This window comes from Felis catus, chromosome C1 (genome assembly GCF_018350175.1).
Source record: "Felis catus isolate Fca126 chromosome C1, F.catus_Fca126_mat1.0, whole genome shotgun sequence".
In the NCBI taxonomy this organism is placed as follows: domain Eukaryota; kingdom Metazoa; phylum Chordata; class Mammalia; order Carnivora; family Felidae; genus Felis; species Felis catus.
In genome coordinates this window covers 213,013,680-213,041,533 of record NC_058375.1, presented here as the reverse complement: position 1 = coordinate 213,041,533, position 27,854 = coordinate 213,013,680, and the positions used below count along the sequence as shown (strand labels likewise).

General features: G+C 38.7%; 1 protein-coding gene across 1 annotated transcript in view; it reads right to left on the bottom strand.

The window, feature by feature from the left end:
* PSMD1 (proteasome 26S subunit, non-ATPase 1) overlaps positions 1-24,260 on the bottom strand; it is a 95,899-nt gene extending 71,639 nt beyond the window's left edge. Inside the window, exons 1-12 of the mRNA XM_011285628.4 lie at positions 24,099-24,260; positions 19,516-19,559; positions 18,811-18,884; positions 18,463-18,632; positions 16,320-16,525; positions 13,656-13,799; positions 10,205-10,431; positions 5,381-5,441; positions 4,346-4,474; positions 2,751-2,839; positions 2,236-2,314; positions 1,565-1,738 (exon numbers count right to left, since the gene is read on the bottom strand). Of these exons, the coding sequence (XP_011283930.1) occupies positions 1,565-1,738; positions 2,236-2,314; positions 2,751-2,839; positions 4,346-4,474; positions 5,381-5,441; positions 10,205-10,431; positions 13,656-13,799; positions 16,320-16,525; positions 18,463-18,632; positions 18,811-18,884; positions 19,516-19,559; positions 24,099-24,114 (1,413 nt within the window). The 5' untranslated portion in view covers positions 24,115-24,260. The remainder of the gene's footprint in view (positions 1-1,564; positions 1,739-2,235; positions 2,315-2,750; positions 2,840-4,345; positions 4,475-5,380; positions 5,442-10,204; positions 10,432-13,655; positions 13,800-16,319; positions 16,526-18,462; positions 18,633-18,810; positions 18,885-19,515; positions 19,560-24,098) is intronic.
* Positions 24,261-27,854: the final 3,594 nt, after the last annotated feature.

Below are 27,854 nucleotides of genomic sequence, written 5' to 3'. Positions count from 1 at the left end.
TTAAAAATCCAAGCTTTTATTCTAACTTCAAAATGTACTGTGATATTAAACATGCAGGGCAGTTGACCTAGTGAGTATGACCAAAGGACTTGACTCAGATGGCCAGTGGTAACCTCAGCAATTTCAGTTTCAAAAGAATGGTGCTTGCTGATGCAAAATAATAGTAAGTTGAGAAGTGAATGAGAGATAAAGTGGAGAGAGAGGGTATAGCTCTTTTTTAATAAGTTTACATGAGAAAGGGAGAAATATAACTAAGAAGGAGAAGCAAGTGTCAAGGAAAGATTTTTTTTAGGATAGGTGAGACCTGAATATGCTTACTGGCTAAGAGGAAGGAGGATGAAGAGAGGAGGAAAAGGTATCTATGGAACACAGTCCTGAAGAAGTAGGAAAAACGGGGTCAAGGGCAAAAGCTGGTCTTTATTTCAAGACGGACACATTAGTGGTCATCTGTCATTTTTGAGTGCAGTCTCCATTTACAGGAGACAGCACCTCAACGTTGCTTGGGAAATACTCTTCTCCCACTGGTTAGTTTTGGTGGAATTGCCAATTTAATACGTGCCCACTTTCTCCTACCCAAAGTATGGGACTGTGAGACCCAAGACAGGCCAACTGAATGCTCTTTCTCTGAAATTCCAATCTTTCTTAAGTGAAATGACCCAAGGACAAAAAACATTTCAAATTCCTTCATCCTGACAGCAGGGCCCTAGAAAAATGATACAATTAGTTCCTGTTATCTAGATCTCTAGAATTGCCCTGGCTCTTAACTGTTGTGAGAATTGGTTCATCAGCTTTTCCTTTAATTGTATAAACTACTTCCAATAAATATTTTGTTTAAAGTCAATCAGTGGAGGTTTATATTGCTGGTAACCAAAGAGATTTGTCTGATTAGAAAATTTTTACCTGAGAAGGAAATGAGGCAAAGCCATGAATAAATGTATATAAAATTCGTGGATGAGGGGCTTATTAGTGGAGACAGATCATCCTATTGGCCTCAATCTTTTCACTGAAATAGGAGGACAAAGTTATCTTTCTTACTTAGCTAATCTCCTAATAGCCTTCTAAAAAAGAATCTACTCTAACATAAAAGTTAAAGTCTAAAATCCTATTTCAAAGTTCTGTAAAATAAGAACAAGCTGCTTAGTAAGTTTTTCCAAAACAATCACATGTAACAAATTATAAAACACCAAATAACTAAGAATTGATTCCTGACAGTTACTTCTTTGGGACTTAGTGTCCTATAAAATAACAAGATTAAACCAAATGATCATTAAGGTCACTTACAGTTCTAACATTCCAAAACTCTTAAGTGTGGAAATACAACATATATTTTACAAACATATGGTACTTTATTTTGCTTGTCACATACCAATTTTAAAGGACTGAGAAGCACAATTTTAGTTTACAGAACAGGAAGGAAAATTCCCTTAAAAAAGAATTCTTTAAGAACAGTTCCATTTTGGGAATTTCAAAATGTATAAAATTTCTATTCACTAAAGTAATTTGGCAAATGTAATATTTTCTTGGACTCTTAAGTAACAGACTAGTTTTCCATTTTCGTACTTACATCATTGCTAGCATTCTTAAGCTGGTTAAGCAGATAGTCAATTATATCACCACCATGATTGGCATGAATAAGACCTAATGCATAGAGACCTCCACCTTCCTGATAGGCGGATCCTGGAGAAGTGTCCTTGGGAAGATATGTTGCCATTAACTGTAATGCCTCCTTCTCGTGACCCTGTAAAATTGAGCCACAATAAAGGTGTCAATAAGAGAAAAGTGAGAGAAAAAAGATGTAATATTTTCTAGAATTATTTTCTTTTCTCCAGAATGTTCACTTTCTAAAAGAGGAGGAAGTGGGGCTCTCTCCTATACAACTTTATAACTCAAATGAGGAGAATCTTTAAGAGATTGAATCACATCCTTGTTAGAAACAAACGCTTCAATTTTTTCCCTTGTTTTATAACATTTCCCCAAATTCATTTCAGACTATACAAATAATTTATTTCAATTCATCCTGTGAGAAATGGCTTAGTCTTCATAAGGAAAGGATTTCCACCTTTTATTAAAATCAAACACATACATATGTATTTTCATTTCTTATTTACTTTATTCTTTCCTGTAAGAGAATCTATCTGATTTAAAAAAATTTACTTATGAAAGAAATACAATAAACTTTTACGTTTTTTAACTCCAGAAAAATTGGTTCCGTTCGCACTGATCATTGTATATTACCTTATGAATTACACCCAAACTGGCTGTAGCTGTAAATTTCGCCCAGTTAGTGGCTCTGGCCAACCATTCCAAGTTATCTCTGCGAGAAAATTCAGCAATACTATTGAAATGAATGCCATAAAGTTTTTTATAATACTAAAGTCAAAGCATTAAAATTTTACCTTGAACTATTACAAATCATTTTACTTTACGGAGCTCAAATTACTGGTGATTCTATTTTATCTACTAAGTTCTTAGTATTCTAGAGACTTTAAAAAATGCATGATATGTAATTTCACTATGAACAAAAGCAGAATTACATTAATATTATGTCATGAAAAAGCCTAGATTCAAGCCAACTAATAAAGGGAATTAATTTTACCTCAAAATAAGCAGGCATATGCACTAAAAAAATGTATAAAATAGCAAAAACAGAATTTAAAATTCAGGACTGGCAGCTACATCTATGTAACAATGTCAAGTGTCTCTATTAAAGATGATTTTAAACCAAAGTGGAAACCTTCGAGTATATTTACCTAAGAAACTGGTCACTGGTAGTCCCACAGTGCATAAAAGAATTTGCTATAACGGTTGCTGTGTGACATACAGAATTCCGTACTGCATCCTATAAAAACAAATACATTTGTACCACTGGCAAAGTATTCATACATACACAAAGTCACATGTAGGTACACAATCAGAGGCCCTGTTTTGTGATGAAAATATTAACAAACTGAACTGACATTAAACTATGAATATTGGACATTATAATTTTTAATGTTTACTTATTTTTGAGAGAGAGAGAATGAGAGAGTGGGGGAGGGGCAGAGGATCTGAAGTAGGCTCTGTGCTGACAGCAGAGAGCCCAATGCAGGGCTCAAACTCATGAATTGTGAGATCATGACCTGAGCCGAAGTCCAATGCTTAACCAACTGAGTCACCCAGGCGCCCCTGGATAATTCTTTATAAAGATTAAATAGGTAGTTTATAAACACAAGCAAGTCAGAGTTTTATCTGTAGTCTTGAGATCAGTAGGTTTTAGGTAGCAATTTAGGTAGTAGATTTTCTATTTATTGGTTTCTGAATAGTTTAATTTGCCATTTCTTTTCAGCATCTTGTCTAAGGTCTCCAAGGTATCAGGCTAGCCTAGAGAACAATGCTGCATCTCTTCTCACTCTGCACCTCTGGCAGTAACCAAAGGGATTTTGTTTATTTCTAATGAGACTATATTATAAAGATTAGTTTCAAAAAACTGTCATAAATACAAACTGTGTAACTGTGTCCACCTGACATTTGTAATTATTAAAAATTTGAGAAGTATGATCACATATTTCAGTCAAACAACTGTGTAGTATTGAAATAGTATATAGCTGTAAAAGAGGAATAAATGACTTTATCAAAAGCTACTGGGTAGATAAGACACGAAAGGGAAGAAAAATACGTAAGTTTTTTCGTATGAAAACATTTTCTTGAACCAGATGAATATATTATCTATTCAAAGATTAAAATTAATCCTACTGTTAGGATCAGTATCTCAACAAACATTACACAATATCAAAAACCTGTACACTCAAGCAGTTTGCAGTTCAATGGGAAAAAGGACACATAAACAAACTGCATCAGTGCTCTGATTGGGCCATTCGTCCAAGTGCTACATGTACATATTAAAAAGTTAACTAAAAAAAATTAAAACAAGGAGCACCTGCATGGCTCAGTCCGCTAAGTGTCTGATTCTTGATTTCGGCTCAGGCAATGATCTCACGGTTTGAGTTCTAACCCCAAGTCAGGCTCTGACAACCTAAAGCCTACTTGGGATTCTCTGTTGTCTCCTTCTCTCTCTGCCCCTCCCCTGCTCACACACTCTCAGAAATAAACAAATGAACGTTAAAAAACAAAACAAAACAAACCACTAAACTTCCCAATGAATGTGAAACACAAAAACAGGAACTTAATTTTAATTTCCTTTCTTCTCTCAACAAATTCAAGAATTTCTCTCTTTGTTATTCTTTTTAAGTTACTTTCTTGATTAGAATAAAATACAACAAAGTATTCAATAATAAATAAGTATACATACTAATAATCAACAAAGAAATAAATACAAGAAAGCCTCCATTACAGATGAATTTCCTACCTTTGTGTTTTTTAGAATCATGAGATCTGTGTTATTATTTCGTATTAAAAACTGTAGATGTAACTCAATAGCCATTTCACCGCTTAAAATTTTAATCATTTTCAAAGTCTGATCCTTGGGCTCTGGACTCTGCCAAAATAAACAAACAAGAAGAAAAATTCATATATTACTGATATCCACCAATTGTGCTTTAACAGCCCTAAACCAGTGAAATTCACAATCCATACACAGAGCAAAACTTGTATTTTAAAAGTAGGATCTAGAAAACTCATGTATCACTTATTTGGAAGAAAGAATATTTCTTTAATAGCTACCACTGAAATATGATACCAGTTTAATGAAAGAATATAATTCACTCTGAAGAAACTTCCAATGTAAAATTATTTTAATGTTAAAAAAAAAACCCAAACTGTAAAAGAATGACTACTGATGATATGCAAGGAAAACTATTTTATACAGAACTCATAGTTTAGGTGAGAAACTGCCTACTCCAAACTGGAAAAATCAAAAACACATTTAACCAACACATATATATGATCTCATCAACTACCAAGCTATTCAGGTAAATAATAGTTGACATTTATATACCTGAGTATCAAAAATCAAAAGTCTTGGTGGAGGAAACATTTACATCCAACAGACCACTGTTCTAATACTTACCCCATTCCTCCATACACCATGAATATTAAAAATAACAAAGACAACTAAAGTACCCTGCCCCGTCTACAACTAAGTTGTCATTTAGTTGTTACAGGCCATACTTTTTTCTCATCCTGTGACAAATAATTCAGAGTTATTCTAGACAGAGGTCAATCTTTTGTAAGGATCTAAGGATTTGCTTTCTTCTAAGTTAAGCACTTTCTAGGGTCAGTCTTTAAAATTTTACTTTTTTACAGAAGATCTATTTTTATAAAATAACTTTGGTATTAAACTTAATATTAAACCACTAACAAAGACAGATATATAACACTTTAAAATAACTTACAATATAATTGTATGTTAAATGGTAACCTCAACTTCAGAAAACACACTTACCACTTCTGGTGTCTTTCCTACAAGTACACTACCTGGCTTTTCTTCTGTTTCCATTGAGTCACTAAAATGAAGAGAATCAACAGTGACTAATCTGATAAATCTTTTCTGAATAGTATGTATAGGTAACTAGTTATCAAACTAAAGAATCTGAACCATGTTCAAATAAATATTTTGCAAGGAAAAAATGTTTAATTACCTAAGTATTTCCCTTAAGAAACAGAGACGATTCTATTAAGATGGAAGCAGCCCAGTGATTTAATTTCCTCCAAATAAATTCATAAAACCACACAACTAACTAGGTTAGCACAAACAACAAATACAACAAAACCAGATGACAAAGCACCCACCAAACTCCTAAAACACAGCCAGGTGGAGATACACCATCACCAGCTACAACACCAGTTTGAAGTGAAGCAGCTGAGGACCCCAACGACTCTGAAAAACAACCAGCCAATACTCCCTTCTAGGCGAAAGCATTTCAATGGGGATAAAATGCTGGGTACAGAATCCAATTACCATGGCAGAAAGAAAGAAAAAAGAAAGACCAAATAAAAGTGAGAAAGTAAGGGGGACTGGGTGGCTCAGTTGGTTGAGCATCTGACTCTTGGTTTTGGCTCAGGTTACGACCTCACAGTTTGAGTTTGAGACCTCAAACCTCACAGTTTGAGTTTGAGACCCGCATCAGGCTCTGCACTGGCAGGGAGGAGACTGGTTGGGATTCCCTCCCTCCCTCCCTCTCTCTCTACTTCTTCCTCATGCTGTCTCTGTCTCTCTCGAAAGAAATAAACTTAAAAAAAAAAAAAAAAGCAAGAAAGAGAGTTAAGAGATCTCAAGTTGTAAGATACGATTTTAAAACTCAGTAACACAACAGAAGAGGAAATTCTAGAGAGCAGTAAAATTAGAAAAACTATCCTAAATAAGCCTCCTTTGCAAAAATTTAGGAAAACTAATTTCAGTAAAGACAAGCTACTGACAAGGATCAAAGTTAAAGCCCATATAATATTAAAAGAAAAAAATTATTTCAAAAGAGGTAAAAGACATTAATAAAATTATACAAGATATAAAAGAATAAAACATACCAGAATTAGATAATTCAGAAATGAAATTATAAAACTGGGGGGAAATTATAAATGAAGGAAGCAAAATAATAATTTCAGAAAATTAATTCAGAGGAAACACAAGACCAGATAAACACAAATCAAATAAAGGAGAAGGTATGAAAGAAAAAATTTAAATTAACAAGAAATAAAACAAATGCCATTCCCCTAAGATCAGGAATGAATGGATGTTCACTCTTATGTCTACCCAGTAACATTGGAAATCCTAGCCAATGCAGAAAAACAAGGGTGGAAAAGTCATGAAAATTATAAAGGAAGAAGTAAAATCGTTTCTATTAAGGTAACAGGATCCCTAAGTACAAAAGTCTATAGAAGGATCTATAAAAAAAAATTACTAGACCTAATAAGTGATTTAAGCAAGGTTGTGGGATTCACATTAATATAAAAAATCAACTGTATTTCTACATATCAGTAACAAACAAACAGAAATTGAAATTTAACATACCACTTACAATAGCATCAAAAAACATACTTAGGAATTAATTTAAGACGTACAAAATCTCTGAACTAAATCTATAAAATGCTGCTGAGAAAATTTAAAGAAAATCTAAATAAATTAAGAACAAAACTATGCTTATGGATTGTAAGACCCAATATTGTGAGGGTCTCAGTTTGTTCCAAATTGAAGAGATTCGACACAATCCCAACCAGAATCCCCTCAGGCTTACAGAAATGCAAGAGACCCAAAACAATCTTGGTGGTGAGGAGAGAAGGGAGGTCATAACTGTATGTCTTCCATTGACCTGATTTCAAGACTATAAGCTTTAGTAATAAAGACACTGTTTCCTTATACTGGTATAAGGAAAGACAAATAAATGGAAAAGAATAGAGAAATCGATCCACATATCACATGTCCAAGGTTCCAAGGCAATTCCACAGGGAAAGGACAGTCTTTCAAACAAATGCTAATGGAATTACTAGACATCCATGTTTTTAAACAAACTCTTTATTCCTGACACCGTATTACAAACCTTAAACTATACAGTTTCTAGGAGTGTGGCAGAACAGCAGAATACCTTTGTAACTGTGAGACTGACAAAGAATTGCTTAGATTGGGATCCCAAAATGGAAAATAGGATTATAAAATATAAAAACTTTTGGGGTGCTTGGGTGGCTCAGTCAGTAAAGTGTCCAGCTCTTGATTTCGGCTCAGGTCATGATCTCACGGTTCATGAGATCGAGTGCCGTCTTGATAGTATTCTTTCTCTCCCTCTCCCCACTTATTTATTTAAGTAAACATTTTTTTTTAATTAAAAAAATTTTTTAATGTTTATTTTTGAGAGAGAGAAAGAGTGCAAGCGGAGGAGGGGCAGAGAGAGAGAGGAAGATGGAGACACAGAATCCCAAGCAGGCTCCAGGCTCTGTCAGCACAGAGCCCAACATGGGGCTCAAACTCATGAACTGTGAGATCATGACCTGAGCCGAAGTAGGACACTTAACCGACTGAGCCCCAAATAAATAAACATTTAAAAAAAATAAGTAAAAACTGTGTTCATCAAAAAATACCACTAATAAAATGAAAAGATAAGCCAAAGACTGGGAGAAAATGTTCAAAACAATATATCTGACAAATTACTTGTATAAAAATTAACAACAAAATATCACTTTATACCACTAAAATGAGTAATATTAAAGAGACTGATAACATCTGATGTTGGCAAACAAACAAATGGAATGCTAATACATTGCTGTTGGGAGGGTAAAATGGGCAACCATGTTGGAAAATATTTCGGCAGATTCTTACCAATTTAAACATATACCCTGTGACCCAGCTATTCTAATCCTAGGTATTTACCCAAGAAAAATGAAAATATTTGTCCACAAAGACTTGTATAGGAATGTTCTAGTAGCCTTGTTTTGAAACAACCCAAATGTCCATCAGTATAAGAATGAATAAACAAACTGTGGTATATTCATACAATGAAATGCTGCTCAATGATAAAAAGGAATCAGTTACTATTTCATCCAAAAAACACATATATAACATGTTCAGTGAAAGAAGCAGAAACAAAAGAATACATGCTATATGAACCATTTATATGAAGTTTAAGAACTGGCAAAACTAATCTATTCTGACGGAAATCAAACCAGGGGTTGCCTCAGGGGCAGTGGGTTGACCTCGAAGGGCACAGGGCAAGTTTCTGGGATGATAATACAGATGATGGTTATATGGGTGTTTACACTGTCAGAACTCATTGAACTGGATCATTAGGATATGTGTATTTAACAGTATTTAAATTATCATTCAATTAAAAGAAAGAATTGAAGGGGTGCCTGGCTGGTTCAGTCAGTTAAGTGTCTGACTCCTGATTTTGGCTTAGGTCATGATTTCACAGTTGGTTTGTGAGATGGAGTCCCAAGCTGGGCTCTGCACTGACAGCACGGAAGCTGTTTGGAATTCTCTATCTCCCTCGCTCTGCCCCTCCCACAGTTGCACATGTGCTCTCTCTCCCCAAATAAATATTTCCTTTTAAATAAAAGAAAGAGGGGCGCCTGGGTGGCTCAGTCGGTTAAGTGGCCGACTTCAGCTCAGGTCGTGATCTCGCGGTCCGTGAGTTGGAGCCCCGCGTTGGGCTCTGTGCTGACAGCTCAGAGCCTGGAGCCTGTTTCAGATTCTGTGTCTCCCTCTCTCTGCCCCTCCCCTGTTCATGCTCTGTCTCTCCCTGTCTCAAAAATAAATAAAATGTTAAAAATAAATAAATAAATAAATAAATAAATAAATAGAAAGAAAGAAAGAAAGAAAGAAAGAAAGAAAGAAAGAAAGAAAGAAAGAAAGAAAGAAAGAATTGAAGAGCTGAAAAGGATTCAAAAGAAATGAGAAATACAGAAGATGGGCAAAGAAAATCCAACTTACATATAATGATAAGTCCCAAATAAAGAAAAATAAAGGGCAGAAAACAAATACAAAAAATTAAAATTCAAGAAAACCTTATTGAAGCAGGACTATTTCTAGTGTTTTTGAGTAATAGTAAAAAGGCCACTGAGATCGGAGGGCAGTAAGGAAGGAAGAAAGCAGCAAGGGATGAGTTGAGGGGTATGGAGAGGACGGATCATGTATAACCTTGAAGGCCATGTTCAAGACTCAGAATTTTATATGAAATGTGTTCGCCAAGTATTGGAGATTCAAAGAGTTGTGACATTTGTTTCAGAAAAATAACTCTCACTGCTGTGTGAACTTTAAAAGGAAAAAAGGAGGCATAAGAAAAACATTTAAACATTTTAAATAAGTGGTCTAAATGCAGTAAAATAAAATACAGTAAAAAATACAGTAAAATATACAGTAAAAACACAGTAAAAATACAGTAAAAAATACAGTAAAATAAAATCTAACATTGCATCAGCCTAAGATAAATGTATATTTAGTTCTAATAAAAGCACAAAAAGCTGGAAATGTTTACTTGCCAAATACTAAAATCTAGCCCACCTAACCTCAGATTTTTAATTTACTTGGTTAGATAGCACACATGCAATTAGCCCTCCCCGTCAATCACTTCCATTTCTTTCCAGAAGAGTTCCCAGTTTTGATTTTCCTTAATGTACCCAGCACAGTGCAAAACAGAGCAATAGCCTTAATAAGACTTTACAATCTATGAAAGCTAATTCTGAAAATAATTCTTAGACTACACGGTCGATGAATATTCCACCTATTCTCAAAATGAAATAAAGGTTGTCCAATTAGTTCTGATGCAGAAAAAGATACTTATACCTGTCCTTCTCTGATCCTGGGACAGTACCCGTATTGGTGGATCCAGGCACAGAAGCAATAGGGGTGCCAACAGTTCGAAGATTCTGGATTACAGATGACAAAAACTGCTGGCTAGCACTTTCATACAAATCAAAACAAATCTGATAAGCCATCAGGAGGTTGTCTTCCTTGACCAGTTTTTCTAAGATATCACTCACGGCCTGAGGATCATCTAAGAAAATTAAGCACTGAAATGCAGATAAAAAACAATTACATAATAATCGAAAACTGTGTATACAAGATACTTAGAGACTGACGAACAGTTGATAATAATACAGGAAACCTGAAAATATAAGCACAGGCAAACTGGGGCAGATAAATTGTTCCAGCACTCCATTTCTTTTTTTCTTTTTTTAAATTAATTTTTAATTTAAAAAAAAAATTTTTTTTTCAACGTTTATTTATTTTTGGGACAGAGAAAGACAGAGCATGAACGGGGGAGGGGCAGAGAGAGAGGGAGACACAGAATCGGAAACAGGCTCCAGGCTCTGAGCCATCAGCCCAGAGCCTGACGCGGGGCTCGAACTCCCGGACCGCGAGATCGTGACCTGGCTGAAGTCGGACGCTTAACCGACTGCACCACCCAGGCGCCCCAAATTAATTTTTAATTTTAATTCCAGTGTTAGCACTCTATTTCTGATCCTGGCACTAGACAAATTTTTCCTGAAAACGGCATCTGCTTTCCATAAGAAAACCCATACAGATCATACTCACAGCTCCTAATTACTGTGTCTGGCAATTAGCAGTACTTAATGACTGATAGGTAAATGAATCTTGGATTCTTCAAATCTTATCTGTATATTATTGTCAAGTGCTCCTTAATTTGAATTTTCTGCTTAACCATAAATTGTAGGAGTCATTGATTCATTTCACACATGTTGTATAGTGCTGGGCCAGAACAAGGGGCACTGAAATGACCATTTTGAAGTATTTCTCTTATCTCTCTTACAATCTGTCATGTTTTAACAAAATTATCTAATAAATTTAGGATTTTTTTAAGAATTCAATTAAAATTTTTTTGTTCCCTTAAAGTAGCAAATAACTAATTTCAAAATGGACACATTAACCAAAGTTATTACAAATTAAGAATGAAAATAATGGAGGAGCACCTGGGTGGCTCAGTCAGTTAAGCATCCAACTCTAGAGCTCAGCCCAGGTCTTGATCTCAGGGTCCTGAGTTCGAGCCCCATGTTGGGCTCAGCACTGGGCGTGGAGCCTACTTAAAAAAAGAATAGGAAATAATGGGGCTCCTGGGTGGCTCAGTCAGTTAAGCATCTGACTTTGGCTCAGGTCATGATCTCACGGTTCTTGAGTTCAGGCCCAGTGTCGGGCTCTGTGATGACAGCTGGGAGCCTGAAGCCTGGAGCCTGCTTTGGATTCTACGTCTTCCTCTCTATTTGTTCCTCCCAAGCTTGCGCTCTGTCCCTCTTCCTCTCTCTTTCAAAAATAAACATTTAAAAAAAATTTAAAAAGAATAGGAAATAATGGAAATAAGATAAATAAAATAAATAGGGAAATGGTTAAGTAAGGCAAAGTACATCCACTAAATGCCTACTGCACATTCAAGAAAGTTGGAACAAGAGTTTGTGAAGACTTAAATATGGAAAAATGTTAAAACTGAAGGATTTATATAACTGATAACTGTTTGCCTCCAGAGAAAGGAACTTAGGAGCCAATGGAAAGGAGTGGGAAGACTTCTCCCTGTATACCCTTTGGTTCTTTTTTTTTAATGCTTATTTATTTTTGAGCCAATGCGAGAGACAGAGTGCAAGCAGCGGAGGGGCAGACAGAGGGAGACACAGAATCCGAAGCGGGCTCCAGGCTCTGAGCTGTCAGCGCAGAGCCCGACGTGGGGCTCAAACTCATGAACCGTGAGATCATGACCCGAGCTGAAGTCGGACGCTTAACCATCTGAGCCACTCAGGCACCCCACCCTTTGGTTCTTTTTAAATTTTGAATCGCATGAATGTATTATTACCTGTTCAAAAAAAATGTATTTTTGAAATGTAAAATAAAGTTTTAAAAAACCTTGAAAGGACAAAAAATAAAACAACTACAAAGAAATAAAATTGCCTCTGAGGAATAAAACTGAAATACACAGGTGAGCAGAAGACTATTGTTTCTCATGTATGTTTTAAAACACATTTAAAAAACAAACACAAACAAACAAAACCTATTAAAAACTACTTAGAAGCAAACAAAACTCCAAAAAGCTATACAGGGAAAACTGAAAGGAAATACACTTAAATGTTGCCATTGGGTGATATATATGATTTTTCTTCCAGCCTTTTCTGTGTTTCAAACTTGCTTCAAAAAGCATTTAAAAAAGGATACATTACTCTAAATTTTAAAAACATATAGATGATGAAATTATATGAGAACACATTATAGTGACAAAGTAACAAAATCTGTGATGAAATGCTATGCTCTAAGCAGAATACAAAAATTGATACAGTATGACAATTGTTAAAAAGCAAACTCATGTGCTTCCAGTCAATAAAATACAGCCATTTAAAAGAAATGTGCTAATGAGTGAAAGAAAAACATCTATGCATTATCTTTGAGAAAAGGCCCAGGGAAAGGGAAAGATACACTTTTCATTTTCTGGGCCATCTGAATTTTTTAAAAATGTGCAAGCAAATTCATACATGAAGAGGGGAGCCTGGCTGGCTCAGTCAGGGAAGTGTGCAGTTCTTGATCTTGGGATTATGAGTTTGAGCGCACACTGGATGCAGAGATTACTTGAAAATAAAATCCTTTAAAATTTTTCAAACATAAAAAGAGATAAAATATACCCAAATGTGTTGGTTGTGTTTGGGTAATAAAACCAGAGATCATTTACCTGAAATTCTTTTTAGAATGACACAACAAAGGTACTGTTTTTATCTTTTCTTCTATCTTTTATTTTTTTTAACCTAGTTTTCAAATTTTCCATAAATGTTTGGAATACTTTCAAAATGAAAAAGAATACAGGGGTGCCTGGGTGGCTCAGTCGGTTAAAATCCATCTCGACTTCGGCTCAGGTCATGATCTCACAATTCTGCACTATCTGCACAGAGCCTGCTTGGGATTCTCTTTCCTCCTTTCTCTGTCCCTCCCCTGCCCGCGCACACACATGCTCTGTTTCTCAAAATAAATAAACATTAAAAACAAAAAAAGAATACATAGGATGCGTTGTAACAAAAGTTTTTTAGTTTTTTAACATTCAGTTTCTTATCAGTAAAAAGGAATATAAGCATATACCTTATCTTCACAGAGCTGTTGTGAAAATCAACTCAGATACATGTATGAAACCATTACAGTAACATAAAGTAATGTAATGTGGTAAGGTCTAGCCCACCAATGCAGCATAAAGTAGTGTGACATAAGGTAAGGTAACATAAAGTAATACAACGTAATGTAATGTAAGTACCTGACAAACATTGATGAAATCGGGTTTCTCCAAATTCATGTAGATTTTCACTAGAACCCTTAGTACCTTATTCCGAAACTGTTTATTCTGCATTAAAGACATGCAGAGCTTGAGGCTATAGGCTAGCATTCCTGGGACATCATTCTGAAAGAGATCATTTAAAGATATATCATTATCTGGTTACTGAAGTATTATGTTTATTTAGAAATTAAATTATTTTAATCTACATTCTTTAGTTATTTTAAGCAACCAAAGATTTATTTGCTACTTAAACAGCAAAACTTAAAAACAACCATTTTAAGCGGATGCCTGGATGGCTCAGTTAGAAAAGCATGCAACTCTCAGGGGCGCCTGGGTGGCTCAGTCGGTTGAGCGTCTGACTTCAGCTCAGGTCATGATCTCGCGGTCTGTGAGTTCAAGCCCCGCATCGGGCTCTGTGCTGACTGCTCAGAGCCTGGAGCCTGTTTCGGATTCTGTGTCTCCCTCTCTCTGACCCTCCCTGTTCATGTTCTCTCTCTGTCTCAAAAATAAATAAACATTAAAAAAAAAAAAATTATTCAGTTAAAAAAAAAAAAAAAGAAAAGCATGCAACTCTCCATCTCAGAGTCATGAGTTTGAGCCCCATGTTGGGTAGAGAGATTAAATAAATAAAACTGAAACAAAATAACTGTTTTTAGGGGTGCCTGGGTGTTTCAGGCAATTAAGTATCCAACTCTTGATTTCAGCTCAGGTCATGATCTCACGGTTCATGGGATCAAGCCTGCAACAGGCTGATAGCATGGAGCCTGCTTGGGATTCTCTCTCCCCCTGCCCCTCCCCCAAGCTCTCTCACACAAGTATGCATGCACTCTCTCTCAAAATAAACTTTACAAAAGTTTAAAAAATTAAAAAGTAACCATTTTAAATAAAAATCTTTAAAAGGGGCGCCTGGGTGGCTCAGTCGGTCGAGTGTCTGACTTCAGCTCTGGTTGTGATCTCACGGATAGTCAGTTCGAGCTCCATGTCAGGCTCTCTGCTGTTGGCACAGAGCCGATTTCAGATCCTCTATCCCCTTCTCTCTCTGCCCCTCCCCGGCTCTCTCTCAAAAATAAACATTTAAAAAATAAAAAAATAAAAATATCAGAGCTATATCATAAGTAGTAAAAGCAGGTACTGTTTCATAAAACCTAAGTTATATCCATATGTATACATGCACTGGGATGCAAAATAAGATGCATTTCTTACTGAGCTTTGTTCTTGATTTGAACATGTCACCCCTTGACTTTAAATTTTTACTTGCTCAACTGCCTATTCCCCTAATGGTTTGTTCCATCTGGTCAGAAATTCTGTTGGTCTTATTTGCCACTGCATCTCCAAAGCCTAGAATAGTTGTCTGACATACAGGAGTCAGTCAAAAAATATTTGTTGAGTGAATGAAAACAAATTCTATTCACATGAAGACAAGGAGAAGCTACAACTGCACAAAAATGAAACAGTATAAAACAAGGTCCAATTCTTTTTTTTTTTCTTTTTTGGATTTACTTTGATGGATGCAAACTCTTTATTTATTCATTTATTTTTAATATATGAAATTTATTGTCAAATTGGTTTCCATACAACACCCAGTGCTCATCCCAAAAGGTGCCCTCCTCAATACCCATCACCCACCCTCTCCTCCCTCCCACCCCCCGTCAACCCTCAGTTTGTTCTCAGTTTTTAACAGTCTCAAACAAGGTCCAATTCTATCACACAAGGTTGCTCATTCATTTACTTGTTTAAACAAATCCTATCACACTGCTGCTAAACACTGCCTCTGGCTTTGGAGACACAGTGGTGAATAAGGCACAAAGTACCTGTCCTTATGGAAGTTATAATCTAGTGGCGAAGACAGATGTTAACTACCAAGTAACACAATGAGTTAATTACTTTAATAGTAAACCCTATGAAAAAAAACACAAGGCTCCAAGAGGTTAATAAAAGAATTGGAGCTAGTCTGCAGTAGGGGTTGAGGAGGTATGGGTGCTGGGAATCGATGGATCTGTAAAATAGTGACAGGTGAGCTAAACTCTGTATCTTGTACAGGAATAAAACAGGTAAAGAAAGGAAAGAACATTTTTGGCAGAGGCAGTATTTCTGGTAAGGAGAATGGGGCAGGGTACATCTAGGAACTGAAGTGAGGTTAAAGTGGCTGGAGAACAGAGCCAGCTTATGGAGACAGGTGGTTAGGCAGGCAAAGTGGGCATAAAAATCAATGCCCACTTAACTCAGTCTTATACCTTCCTGACCACTTCCTTACACTAACTTACTACAAATGTTATAATTACTGCAAAACACCCTCAAACAAGAATCTAGTCTGTAGTTTTAACCATAGTAAATGCATTAAAATAGCTTATCAGTACAGTCTTCTTAACAAGGGTAGGATAATGAAAAACAACTTCCCTATCAAGACTTCAAAGGAACGAATGTGATAGGATAAAAGCAGGGATTTGATGACCACAAAACCTAGCCAAAGTTCATATATATATATATATATATATACATGAAAATAAAACATTTGGTTAAAAAGCATCTTATTATTTCTAAACTAGATTTTCTTTTCACTACCCTTGAGGTTTTTTAGTTTTAACGACTTGCTTTGCTGATTCCCCATTAATAACAGTCTCTAAAATCACATCATCTACCTACCGACTCCAGTATAGTCTTCTCAAAGACGTCCAGTCTTCGTGTCTCCAGAGCAATGCCAATAGCTTGCTTATACTTGTGATCATCTAGACATCGCTGGAACATTTTATTTACAATTCCTTCTAATCTCTGGTCAATTGGTTTTTTTTCTCCTTCTGGCAAATCTGCATTTTCCACACATTGTTTGGTGTAGTGATCAATGCATTTTGCTATGAAGAAAATAAAATAACGAATCACCTTATAAACAGGACTGAACTACTAGAAAAGAGAAATGCCTACATTTATAATCATAAAAACTTATGGGATAACTATAGAGTAATAAGCAAACTTCAAAAATTTTAAATTCTAGAAGTTACATATTCAAATTAATATTGTTCCCTTCAAAAGTTATACTGGAGGGCTTACACACTAATTCCAGTAAGGCTGATGTCATTCACTATATTTCTACTTTGTTACTATATTTTAACCAAAATTATACTCTTCAACTTCACTGTGCTGCTTATTAGACAGAATTGGCTACAAGTGCTCTTTCACTTTCAAAAACAAGTAATTGCTATCATTGAGGATATTAAAAAAGACCTACTGTAACAATTATCACAGAGCAATAAATTATTAGACTTCTTCACGTTAGTAAAACAGTAGAAACCATGTCTAAATCATCTCTTTAAAATAATGGTGGGGGCGCCTGGGTGGCTCAGTAGGTTAAGCGTCTGACTCTTGCTTGTGGCTCAGGTCATGATCTCACGGCTTGTGAATTGCAGCCCCATGTTGGGTTCTGCACTGGCAGGGTGAAGCCTGCTTGGGATTCTGTCTCCCTCTCTCTCTGCCCCTCCTCTACTCTCGCTTTCTCTCAAAATAAATAAAACTTAAAAACATGAATGGAGAATTCTAGTTACAACATCAGAGACATTTGAAAGTATCCCTTTGGACGACCTTGTGCAGCACTTCCCAATTTCCGAGAAAGAATACCAAATCTCTCCTTTTAAGGGTTCAGGTGAATAATGCAGATCTCTTCTAAATCAGCAATTCAAAAAAATACCTACACCGCACACTCCTGAGAAAACACACCCTTGGGCTCTCTCTATAACTATGACTGAAAACTTGATATTCCTACACTTGCCTGGAGAGTATGCAGTCCTTTTTCCATCTATTAGATCAGTTTCCAATCGCTTTTTTAAAGTGACACATCTTTGAACAAAACCTTACATAGTTATAATTCAATTTATAAGATAGAGAGCCTAAAGCCTTGCCAGTATCCTACCCCCCACTTCAAAAATAAAGAAACAAATTAGAAAATGATGGTTTCTAGTAGAAACAGTATGGACTCTGAAGTGAGTAAGCCTCAGTTTTAAATTCTGACCCTCCTATTTAATAGCCCTGTGTCTTTATCATCTCGAAACCTGAGTTATAGCGCCTTCCTCACAGGGGAGCTGTGGAATAAACCACACCATGCAGAATGAGTGGCACAGTGCCTAGCACAATGAAGGCAGTCAATAATGGTTTCTGGTATTAGAAACAACTCTATAAATTGCTGTCATTTGATTTGTCACTCATAATAATCTGACTGAACTTTTTCATACTACAGAATGCTCACTGGAGTAGCAATAACCATAATGTAAGATAACTATCTTTGTGTTGATTAGGCAGTTTCTGAATAATTTATCAGATTAATTCTTAAAATGTTTTGTGAGGTAGGCATCTTCATTATTACTGTTACTAATGTTACTGCTCATTATGTCAAAAGATAATAAAGCACAAAACTGGAAGGCAGATCTAAAAACTCAGCTTGCATAAAATTATAAGATTATAAACTTCCAATTAAAATTAAATTTGGCAGGGTGCCTAGGTGGCTCAGTCAGTTAAGCATCCAACTCCTGGTTGTGGCTCAGGTCACAATCTGACAGTCTGTGAGATCAAGCCCTGCACAGAGCCTGCTTGGGATTCTCTCTTCCCCTCTGTCTCTCTGCCACTCCCCTGCCCTTGCTCTCCTTCTCTCTCAAAAACTAAATAAATAAACTTAAAAAAAAAAAAGATTAAGAATTAAATTTGGCAAGAGCAAGAAGTAATCGGAAAAAAAAAATGTTATGTGCACTACGGCAAGAGAGAAGCCAACAAGATAAAGCCTTACCAGATGGAGAATAATTACCTATAATAGTCTCCACGTATTCAGAGTTATCATTGACATTGAAGAGGTCACCGGCTCCAAGTGCATAATTCAGAGATTCCTCAAAAGCCCCAAGGTGATAAAATACTTTAGATGCCACTAAGGCTGCAAACTGCCGACTCCGGAAACCTTCATCTTCATACAAAACTTCTCTGAAAGAAATTTGGAAGTATGGGCAATCTTAAACTGTGGTTCTTCTCAAAAATCCCAAATCTAAATATGTTTAGTAGCAGCAAATTTCTAAAGGAATCAATAAGCCATATGATCCACATCCACAGAGATTGGTTGATCTACTTGAATCCAGTTTATAGAAATAAAATAATTTCTTACATTTTATCTACAGACTCAGAAATTTCTGCCCAGAAATCATTGACAACTGCATTCAATTTGTGTAGTGCAAATTCCTGTAGAAGATAAAACCAAAATTCAATTTTGAGAGAGACTTACAATTACATTTTCTTAAAAAAAAAAAAAAATGTTTCCAATAAATCAGTGGCCAAATTCTCAGTCACATTTACTAAAATTTTTACTATGACAAACACAAAAATTAACTGACTTATGTTGTCTCTTAGGTCTACACATTTCCTTGGTTTTTAATCATAAAACATCAGACTAGCCATAGGTCATTCCTTACCATAAGGAACATTTTTCTTCTCTGTATATACAAAGTTGACTATAACTCTGGACATAAATGAATTCAGGTGTGTAGAGCCTCTTAACATACATTCCAAATTTCAATCAAATAAAAATAATTTAAAAATACGTGACACACGAGAATCAATTTTTTGTGCTTTCCTTTGATAAAGAAACAAGGGTGAAGGGAGTGTTCTGGTGGCATATTGAGAATTATTTACCTTAGCTTTGTTAAATGAACAACTGCTATTGCCAAAATACTGTCCTTTGGGGCTAGATTTGAATGGGTATAGACTGGGTAAGATGGCTATTTTAAATGACGGAAAATACACAAATATCACTATAGCCAAAGAGTTTCACAGCACTCCTATTAACCCCAGTTAATTTTTCTTCAACTCATACCTTAAGCTGTGGTTCTTCCTCATCCAGAAGAGAAATAATTCCAGCTATAAAACAAAAGGTTTATCGTGATAATGAAGTATATGCGAAGAAAGAAGCTACTGCTTATTCAAAAATATATCACAGTTGGAAAAAATAAGTATTTTTTGAGGAGTGACTTCACTACAATAATTATTTTTCTTTATATCTATAAATGCGTATATTTTGAAGTTTAAGAATTATGTTATCAAATCCTTATGATACCATGACACCACATATATCACATTATTTGCCAAATTCAATAGTTTTCTAAGTGTAGTCCTTGCATCCACAGCATTAGCATTACCTGGGAACTTGTTAAAAATGCAATTCTTGGCCTCATTCCAGATCTACTAAATCAGAAAATGTGGGGGTGGGGTCCAGTTACAGGGCAACAAGTTTTCCTTGGGATACCGATAATACAGTTTGATAATCACTGGCCTAGTTACTGATCAAGGGGAAACCTTCCCAGACAATTTGTTTGAGGACAAATTTATTCACACAAAATAAACCAACAGTTATAAAATTATTTACCAAAAAAAAAAAAAAAAAAAGAGAGTAATCAACTCAACAGGGTAAAATACATCAATTATTTCAAGGCACCTCCTTTTTATCACAAGTAACCTAGAAGTTATGTGAAATGATGAGCAATTTGACTTGTTCTGAATTCTAAGTACCCAAGCACAGTGTTCCTCCCGTGACCCTGAAGTGTTAACATGAACACTGGAGAGTAAAGGAAACAACTAACCTCTCCAAAAGAATACACCTTGAAATACAGTCAAAGGGATTATTAGAAAAAATACATGGGAAATTACTGTCCTTAGACCACAAAGAAACTGTCTCTCAGATACAGGTTTTCCATGTAGGTCTTAAAATCATTCTGGAACACTGAGTTCAAACTGTGAGTTGATTAAAGTTGATCAAGACAACTTTACTTAGGAGATGTCGCCATTTTTGATTGGTTTCAGTCTGCCAAATAACTCCAGCAGTCTTTAGAGAGCCATACAGGAAAGGATACAAAATATAGCCAACAAAATCACACCATGGTGCTGGCTAGGTCATAATGCTATTCTAAAAGCAAAAAGCGAATAGAAAGAACTTCTTGGTACTCTAGTTTGGTAGGACAAGTCCAGAACAGAGAGGCTAAACTGACAGAGTGGAGAGAAAACAAATTAAAAAATGTAATGGGTGGGATTCTGAACTAGTGACGTGGATAGCTGATAGACAAGAATGCTTTAAATGTGGAACAGATCATGAACAACCGAACACTTCATCAACGTACTACAAATGCTACCCATTGCCCATCATCAATGATGTGTCTGAACTGCTTTTACCAAAAGAGATAATGAATTTTTTACACTCTCCTATTTGGTTTCACTTATGACTAGCTTGTTACATGGTTATCCTGGCTTAGAAATACAGCCTTTGTTCATGGAACACAACTAAATCAGATACTCTACACTCCATACACAAATCTTTCTCATCTTAAAAACAAAATAGAACGCTCCTTTGGACAGGGGAGGGGAGATACGCAAGGCATGTGAAAAGTTTAGCACGCTAGAAAAATCTCTCCTGCCCTAATAAAAAGTAAGCAGATCCTATGTAACTTATCCAATCAGTTTATAGAAAACTTAGGATGTGATTTATAAATAGTGACGTATGTTCCAGTGGAAACAGCTTAAAAGTTGAAAGTGGCTGTCTCCAGGGATTAAGAAGAGGCAAGAGGAGTCGGAGGCTACTGTTTTAGAGCTTTGTAGCATAATTTCTCTTTCTGTGCCTACATTATGTTAAAAAAACAAACAATTTTCCATCTCTCTCCTGTAACCGCCTATCTTTCTATCTCTCCACTGCCTTTCTCTGCCAAATGGTTTGAAAAATGTAACAATCCACATTCACCTCTTATTCATCACTGTGTTCTTAGTGCCTAGCAAGTGAGTAGAGAAATAAACAAACGAACGGATGAATCCACACCAGAACCATGAAGCTAGCTTGTTTAGCACCTGGGACAGATCCTAAGGCACTGTGAGCCAAAGGACAGGAAATAAGGTGACAAAAGGTTTGGAGCAGAAGCTAATTCAGTAAACATAACAAATGATAGTAACAAATACACACTCACCACAAATATAGCACATCACCACAGTCTCAGAGTAGGACCTCAAAGGCCTTTATTCTTTCCACCAAAAGCCTTAAATTCTTCCCATTATATTCCCACCAAGCGCTTTTTCAGCCTCCAAAACACTTTAGGGATTGATTTATTGATTTGATTAGCTGACTAACGATTTCTTCATTCAAGACATACTTGTGAACTTCTGCCATCTGCCTGACGGCCCTCGAAGAATTATGAAAACGACAAGTCTGTCGCCCAAAATTGTACCAGAGAGAAAGCTATCAGGCAAGTAAACAAAGTAATCACAGGTCTGCAATGAAGGGAGGGGACAGCCAAGGCGAAGAGAGGCAGGCAGCACGTTTTAACAGAATGATCAGGAAAGACTAACATTCGAACCGAGACTAAAGACGGAGAAGTTAAGGGAAAACTCGAGGAAAAAGAGTCTAAAAAGAGGGAAGGGTCCTCAGGTAGGAGAGAAACTGACATACTCAAGGAACAGAAAGGCCGGTAAGATTCGGATGCAGTGAGTGGTGTAGGACGAGGCAGGTATCCAGCCAGGTAAGTCTCGGGTTACAAGACTGGATCTGGTTCTAAACACAGTGGAAATCACTGGAGATTTAAAGCCAGAAAGATGATATTGTGTGATTAAAGTTTGAAAAAAAAGGGGCGCCTGGGTGGCGAAGTCGGTTAAGCGTCCGACTTCAGCCAGGTCACGATCTCGCCGTCCGTGAGTTCGAGCCCCGCGTCGGGCTCTGGGCTGATGGCTCAGAGCCTGGAGCCTGTTTCCGATTCTGTGTCTCCCTCTCTCTCTGCCCCTCCCCTGTTCATGCTCTCTCTCTGTCCCAAAAATAAATAAACGTTAAAAAAAAAGATTTAGGGGGGCGCCTGGGTGGCGCAGTCGGTTAAGCGTCCGACTTCAGCCAGGTCACGATCTCGCGGTCCGGGAGTTCGAGCCCCGCGTCGGGCTCTGGGCTGATGGCTCAGAGCCTGGAGCCTGTTTCCGATTCTGTGTCTCCCTCTTTCTCTGCCCCTCCCCCGTTCATGCTCTGTCTCTCTCTGTCCCCAAAATAAATAAACGTTGAAAAAAAAAAAAATTAAAGTTTGAAAAAAAATGCCCTGACTACAACAAGGAGAAAGGAATGCATGCAGGTAACAGTGGAAAAACCTAATCTTCAGGCTGTTACGGTAACCCAGGCAAAAGAAAAGGCGGTCTCTGGCAAAGAAGCAGTGGTAGTGGACGGATGTGAAGTAGAACGAGGCCTACGTTCACAAATGGCAAGAGACTTCATGCTGATTGTACCTTTAGAGAGCCGGGACTGGAAAAACTCTTCCCTATTCAACTCAAATTCATCTCATTTGTATTCTGTGGGGGCAAAAGTCTGATTCCAGGTGCAGGTGGACGGCTCTTGAAGTCTTTGAGAGTAGCTATTACGTCCCTGGGGTCTCCACCAATTTCTTTAAGCAATCCTCACAAATGCATGGTTTTGAGCTCCTTACAAGTTATTCTGATCGCCAGCCTAGCTCACAACAAAATGCTTGAGCGACAAGCATAAATAAAACAGGAGGAGAAAAGGGTGTGTAAGCAGGCAAGCAAACAAGGAAGAAAGAAAGGAAGAAAGAAAGAGAAAGAAAGAGAAAGAAATCAGAAAAGAAAAGAAAAGAAAAAAGAAAAAGAAAGAGACATCAAGGCTGTGGGCAGCTACACGCAAATCAATTTGTAGCAGGGGGCTCAAAAATCGCCGCCAGACCTGTACAGCTTATCCCATTTCAAATGTCATTACCCGAATCTACATCTACAGCGTTAAGCGTGTGAAGCCCGCTCCGCACACCCGCGAATTCTTTGCTCAATGCAGAATGTTGACTGAGCACCTCGCCTCCAAACCACACAATGATTCGCACCGTAACGCTGTCTCCGGGTGTTGTCTTCACCGCACACAAAAGTTGTCTGGGCGTTTTCACTGAATCCTCTTGGAATAGGCCCAGAAACCACCCGCCTCAATATAATTATCAGGAGGATGGGGCCAGAGCACTTGCAGGGAGGCCGCCTTATCGGCCGACCGCACAGGGGGACCGGCCCATCCTAAGCACCTGCGAGGAAGCCCTGGGATGGATGAGACGGCCCCACAGGGCCGACTTCGGGAGGCGCAGAACTTAGAACCTCCACCGCCCCGGGGCCGGAGAAGGGCCCAGGTAGCTCCTCGGGACCGGGCACGGGGGTGTGACTGGGGAGGGATGCCCAGGCGGTCGAGCCGGTGCGATTCCCCCGAGCCCGGGGGGGAACGCGGGGCCCTCAGAGAGGCCGGACCGGACTGCCAGCCCCCGGCCCGGGGGCTGGGCCGTGGGCAGCGAGGGGCCGCGCGGGCCGGCGCTCCGCCGGGAGGTGCCCAGTCACCGGCCCTGACTCAGCTAAAAGCCGGCGTGGCGGCTCCTCCCTTTCGGCGCCGGCTGCGGTCGCACTCACCAGCTGAGGTGATCATGGCTGCGTCCCGCACAGGCCTGCCCGCTCGCTCGCCGTCCCGGCCGCGCCGTTTATCTGTCAGCTCCGGGCCCGTCCACTCCGCCGCGCCTGCTCGCTCTCCCGGTGCGCTGCTCAGTCAGTAGCCTCCTCAGGCCGCCGGCTCGCTTCTCTTCCAGGACCCCGCCCGCTCCGGGGCTGCCCGCCTCCCCGCCTGCTGCTCGGCGCGAATTCTCCCCCGACCTGCGGTTCTCTGCGCCCCGACCGCCGCCCTGGCCCTCGCTGAAGGGTGCAGGAGAGCTCCATGTTTTTCTTCAACCCTCCTCGAGGTTCGGCGCTCCCGCTGGGGCGCGGACACCACTGCGCACCTGCGATCAGGCTTCAGAATGGCCACCCCCAGAAAGAGGACCCCACCATCACCCGCCATTGCTCAGAGAAAGGGTGTTGCGGGCAGGTGCTCGCGGAGCTCGCAGCGCCACCTGCCGCCTGGGCGGTCTCTCTGCAGCATCCACCTCAGCCAAACCTTTGGCATCCGGGCAAAGAGCGTTTTCTTAGAGAAATGAGTTTCAAAAGTTTTTATTTTTTTGTTAAAAAACACTTTTTAATGTTTATTTATTTTTGAGAGAGGGAGAGAGAGAGACAAAGTGCAAGTGGGGTGGGGGCAGAGAGAGAAGGAGACACAGAATCCGAGGCCGGCTCCAGGCTCTGAGCTGTCAGAGCCTGTCGTGGGGCTCAAACTCACCAACCTTGAGCAGGAGTCGGATGCGCAACCGACTGAGCCACCGAGGCGCCCCGAGTCTCAAAAGTTTTTAAGAAGCAGAACCCGTCTTCTAAAGAAATCCTCACAGAAATGCTTTATTGTCATAATGAATCCCTAAGTATTCACTGCTTTCGAATAAAATCAAACCATGAGAATTTTGTTTTACATTTAGAGTCATTAACACAGTACATTGTTTTATAGAAGTGCAGAAACATACACAGTGAAAATGTCCCAAAGGAAAAAAAAAAACTTTCCATTCTTGTTTCCACTTGCCTAATTCTTCTTTCCTCCAATAACAACAGGTTCTTGGTGTTTCATATACCTAATTTGAAATGGCAGTTGGGGTCCCTGTTTGCAGTCATACACCAGCTTCAATGGCCAATTTGCTTCAATAGGCAGTACTGAGAAAGCCTTGACAAAGGTTAGAGACAGATGGTGGCATTTTAAGCCACTTGCCTTACATCATCATGTTACTCATCGATTGGATAGCAGTTAGAAAAGATTATTTCTGGGGCACCTGGGTGGCGCAGTCGGTTAAGCGTCCGACTTCAGCCAGGTCACGATCTCGCGGTTCATGAGTTCGAGCCCCGCGTCGGGCTCTGGGCTGATGGCTCGGAGCCTGGAGCCTGTTTCCGATTCTGTGTCTCCCTCTTTCTCTGCCCCTCCCCCGTTCATGCTCTGTCTCTCTCTGTCCCCAAAAAAATAAATAAACGTTGAAAAAAAAATTAAAAAAAAAAGAAAAAAAAAGAAAAGATTATTTCTGAAAGAGAAAAATCAGGATTATGTCTGAGGCCTTGTGAAAGCAATGTAACCTACCGGCACAAAAATATTTTGCGGTGCAATTAAAATTTGCTTGATAACATGTTGGAGTGTATGTGTGAATTTTTTAAATTAGTATTCTTGAGCTAAGCTTGTTAAAATGTATCAAATATAACTATGAAACACTTTTGAAGACCCTATAGCTCAGGATGAAAGGCACTGCCCTGGGAAGTGTGCACAAAAAATAAACAGATGTCTGGGAGTATCATTTTACGGATGCATTTTGGCCAATCCCTCATATAAAGACGCTTGTATGCCCGAAACTTCTAGAGGAATCACAAATGTAACAGGTGATGTAAAGGAGTGAAGCAGTCTGAGTATAATATTAGATCAGCATGATGGTGAATGGCAACTAACAGTGTCAGGGAGGCAGGAGGGCGTGGTGATAACTGTACCAACACGAAGAATGAGTGTCCCATTGAAAGAGAGTGGGGGCTGAGTAGCCCAGCGTTGCTACGTAGGCGTGCAAAATGTAGGGCTGCTGTTGTGAAAGCTTATGACTTTTTAAATTTTTTAAACGTTTATTTATTATTGAGAGACAGAGAGACACAGAGCGTGAGCAGGGGAGAGGTGGAGAGAAGGGAAGACATAGAATCTGAAGTAGGCTCCAGGCTCTGAGCTGTCAGCACGGAGCCCGACATGGGGCTCGAACTCATGAACTGTGAGATCATGACCTGAGCCGATGTCAGTCACCCAACCAACTGAGTCACCCAGGCGCCCCTGAAAGCTTATGACTTTTGCAAGAAGAGCCAGAAATCAGAATTTCATATGAAATATGACTTTTAAATGGTGATAACTTGGGGGCACTTGAGTGGCTCAGTTAAGTGTCCAAATCTCGGTTTCAGCCCAGGTCATGATCCCACTGTTTGTGGGATTGAGCCCCACGTTGGACCCTGTGCTGACAGCATGGAGCCTGCTTGGGATTCTCTCTCTCTCTCTCTCTCTCTCTCTCTCTCTCTCTCTCTCTCTCTCCCTCTCTGCCCCTCCCCCGTTTATGTGTATGCTCTCTCTCTCCCTTTCAAAATAAATTCTTAAAAAATTGTTTTTTAGTTTAAAAAAATGGTGGTAACTTGGGTGAAATGGGTGAAGATAGTAGTCAAAAGGTACAAACTTCCAGTTATAAGATAAATGGATCTATTAACCTGAAACTAATGTATAATTGTGTGTCAACTATACTTCAATCTAAAAAGATGTCCTGGGGATGTTACAGTATGGTGACTATAGTTAAAGATATTGTATTGTATATATGAAAGTTTTTAGAGTTCTAAACACAAGAAAAAATTTATACTGATACCCTGATGGATGGTAACTAAACTTACTGTGGTAATCATTTTCCAATATATACACATACCCAGTCATTATGTTGTATACCTAAAACTAACCACAATGTTACGTTATATCTCAATAAAAAAATAAATGTTGGCAACTAATTCAAAATGTTTTAAAACAAGAGGAGGGGTGCCTGGGTGGCTCAGTCAAGTTGAGTGCCCAACTCTTAATTTTGGCTCAGGTCATGATCTCACAGTGGTGAGATCCAGCCCCACGTGGGGCTCTGCACTGCGGTATGAAGCCTGCCTAAGATTCTCCCTCTCCCTCTGGCCCCACCCATCTCTCATAAAAAAAAAAAAAAAAAAAAAAAAAAAAACCAAAACAAAAACCAAAAACAAAACAAACGAGGAGGCCAGTCGCCACCCCTGCTCTTCAAAGAGAAGAAATTCCCTGTGGGAGGACAATCATGTCTCTGGCTTGGATACTGTGCTTGCAGCTGCCACAACCTCATCGGAGCCCTGTGGGAACCCTGTGAGGGGCTCCCTCTCTTCCTGGGGATTCTGCTTTTCCACCTGCATGGCTGTTCCAGGCCTTTGGTTTCTTCCTCTCCATTCAATTGTGCCTTCTTTACTCAGGGCGATCTTTTCAAAACTCAGCTCTGACCCCTGCCTCTACTCCTTGAAACCCTCAGCCCTCATCCCGAGCTCTATTCTTATGCTTCGTTCTTCTGAGTTTCTTTCTGTCTCATTCCGCATTCTCCCCGTGAGAGATCAATGCCTCCCATTGCTATACACTAAAATAGATCCCTGCATGCCTGTCCTCTCTCTCGAGCACCAGACCCACACATGCACCACACATCTCTGCTAGATAATCCTTAACTCAACAACCTCAAAGCTCCATTCTTGTCTCCTGCC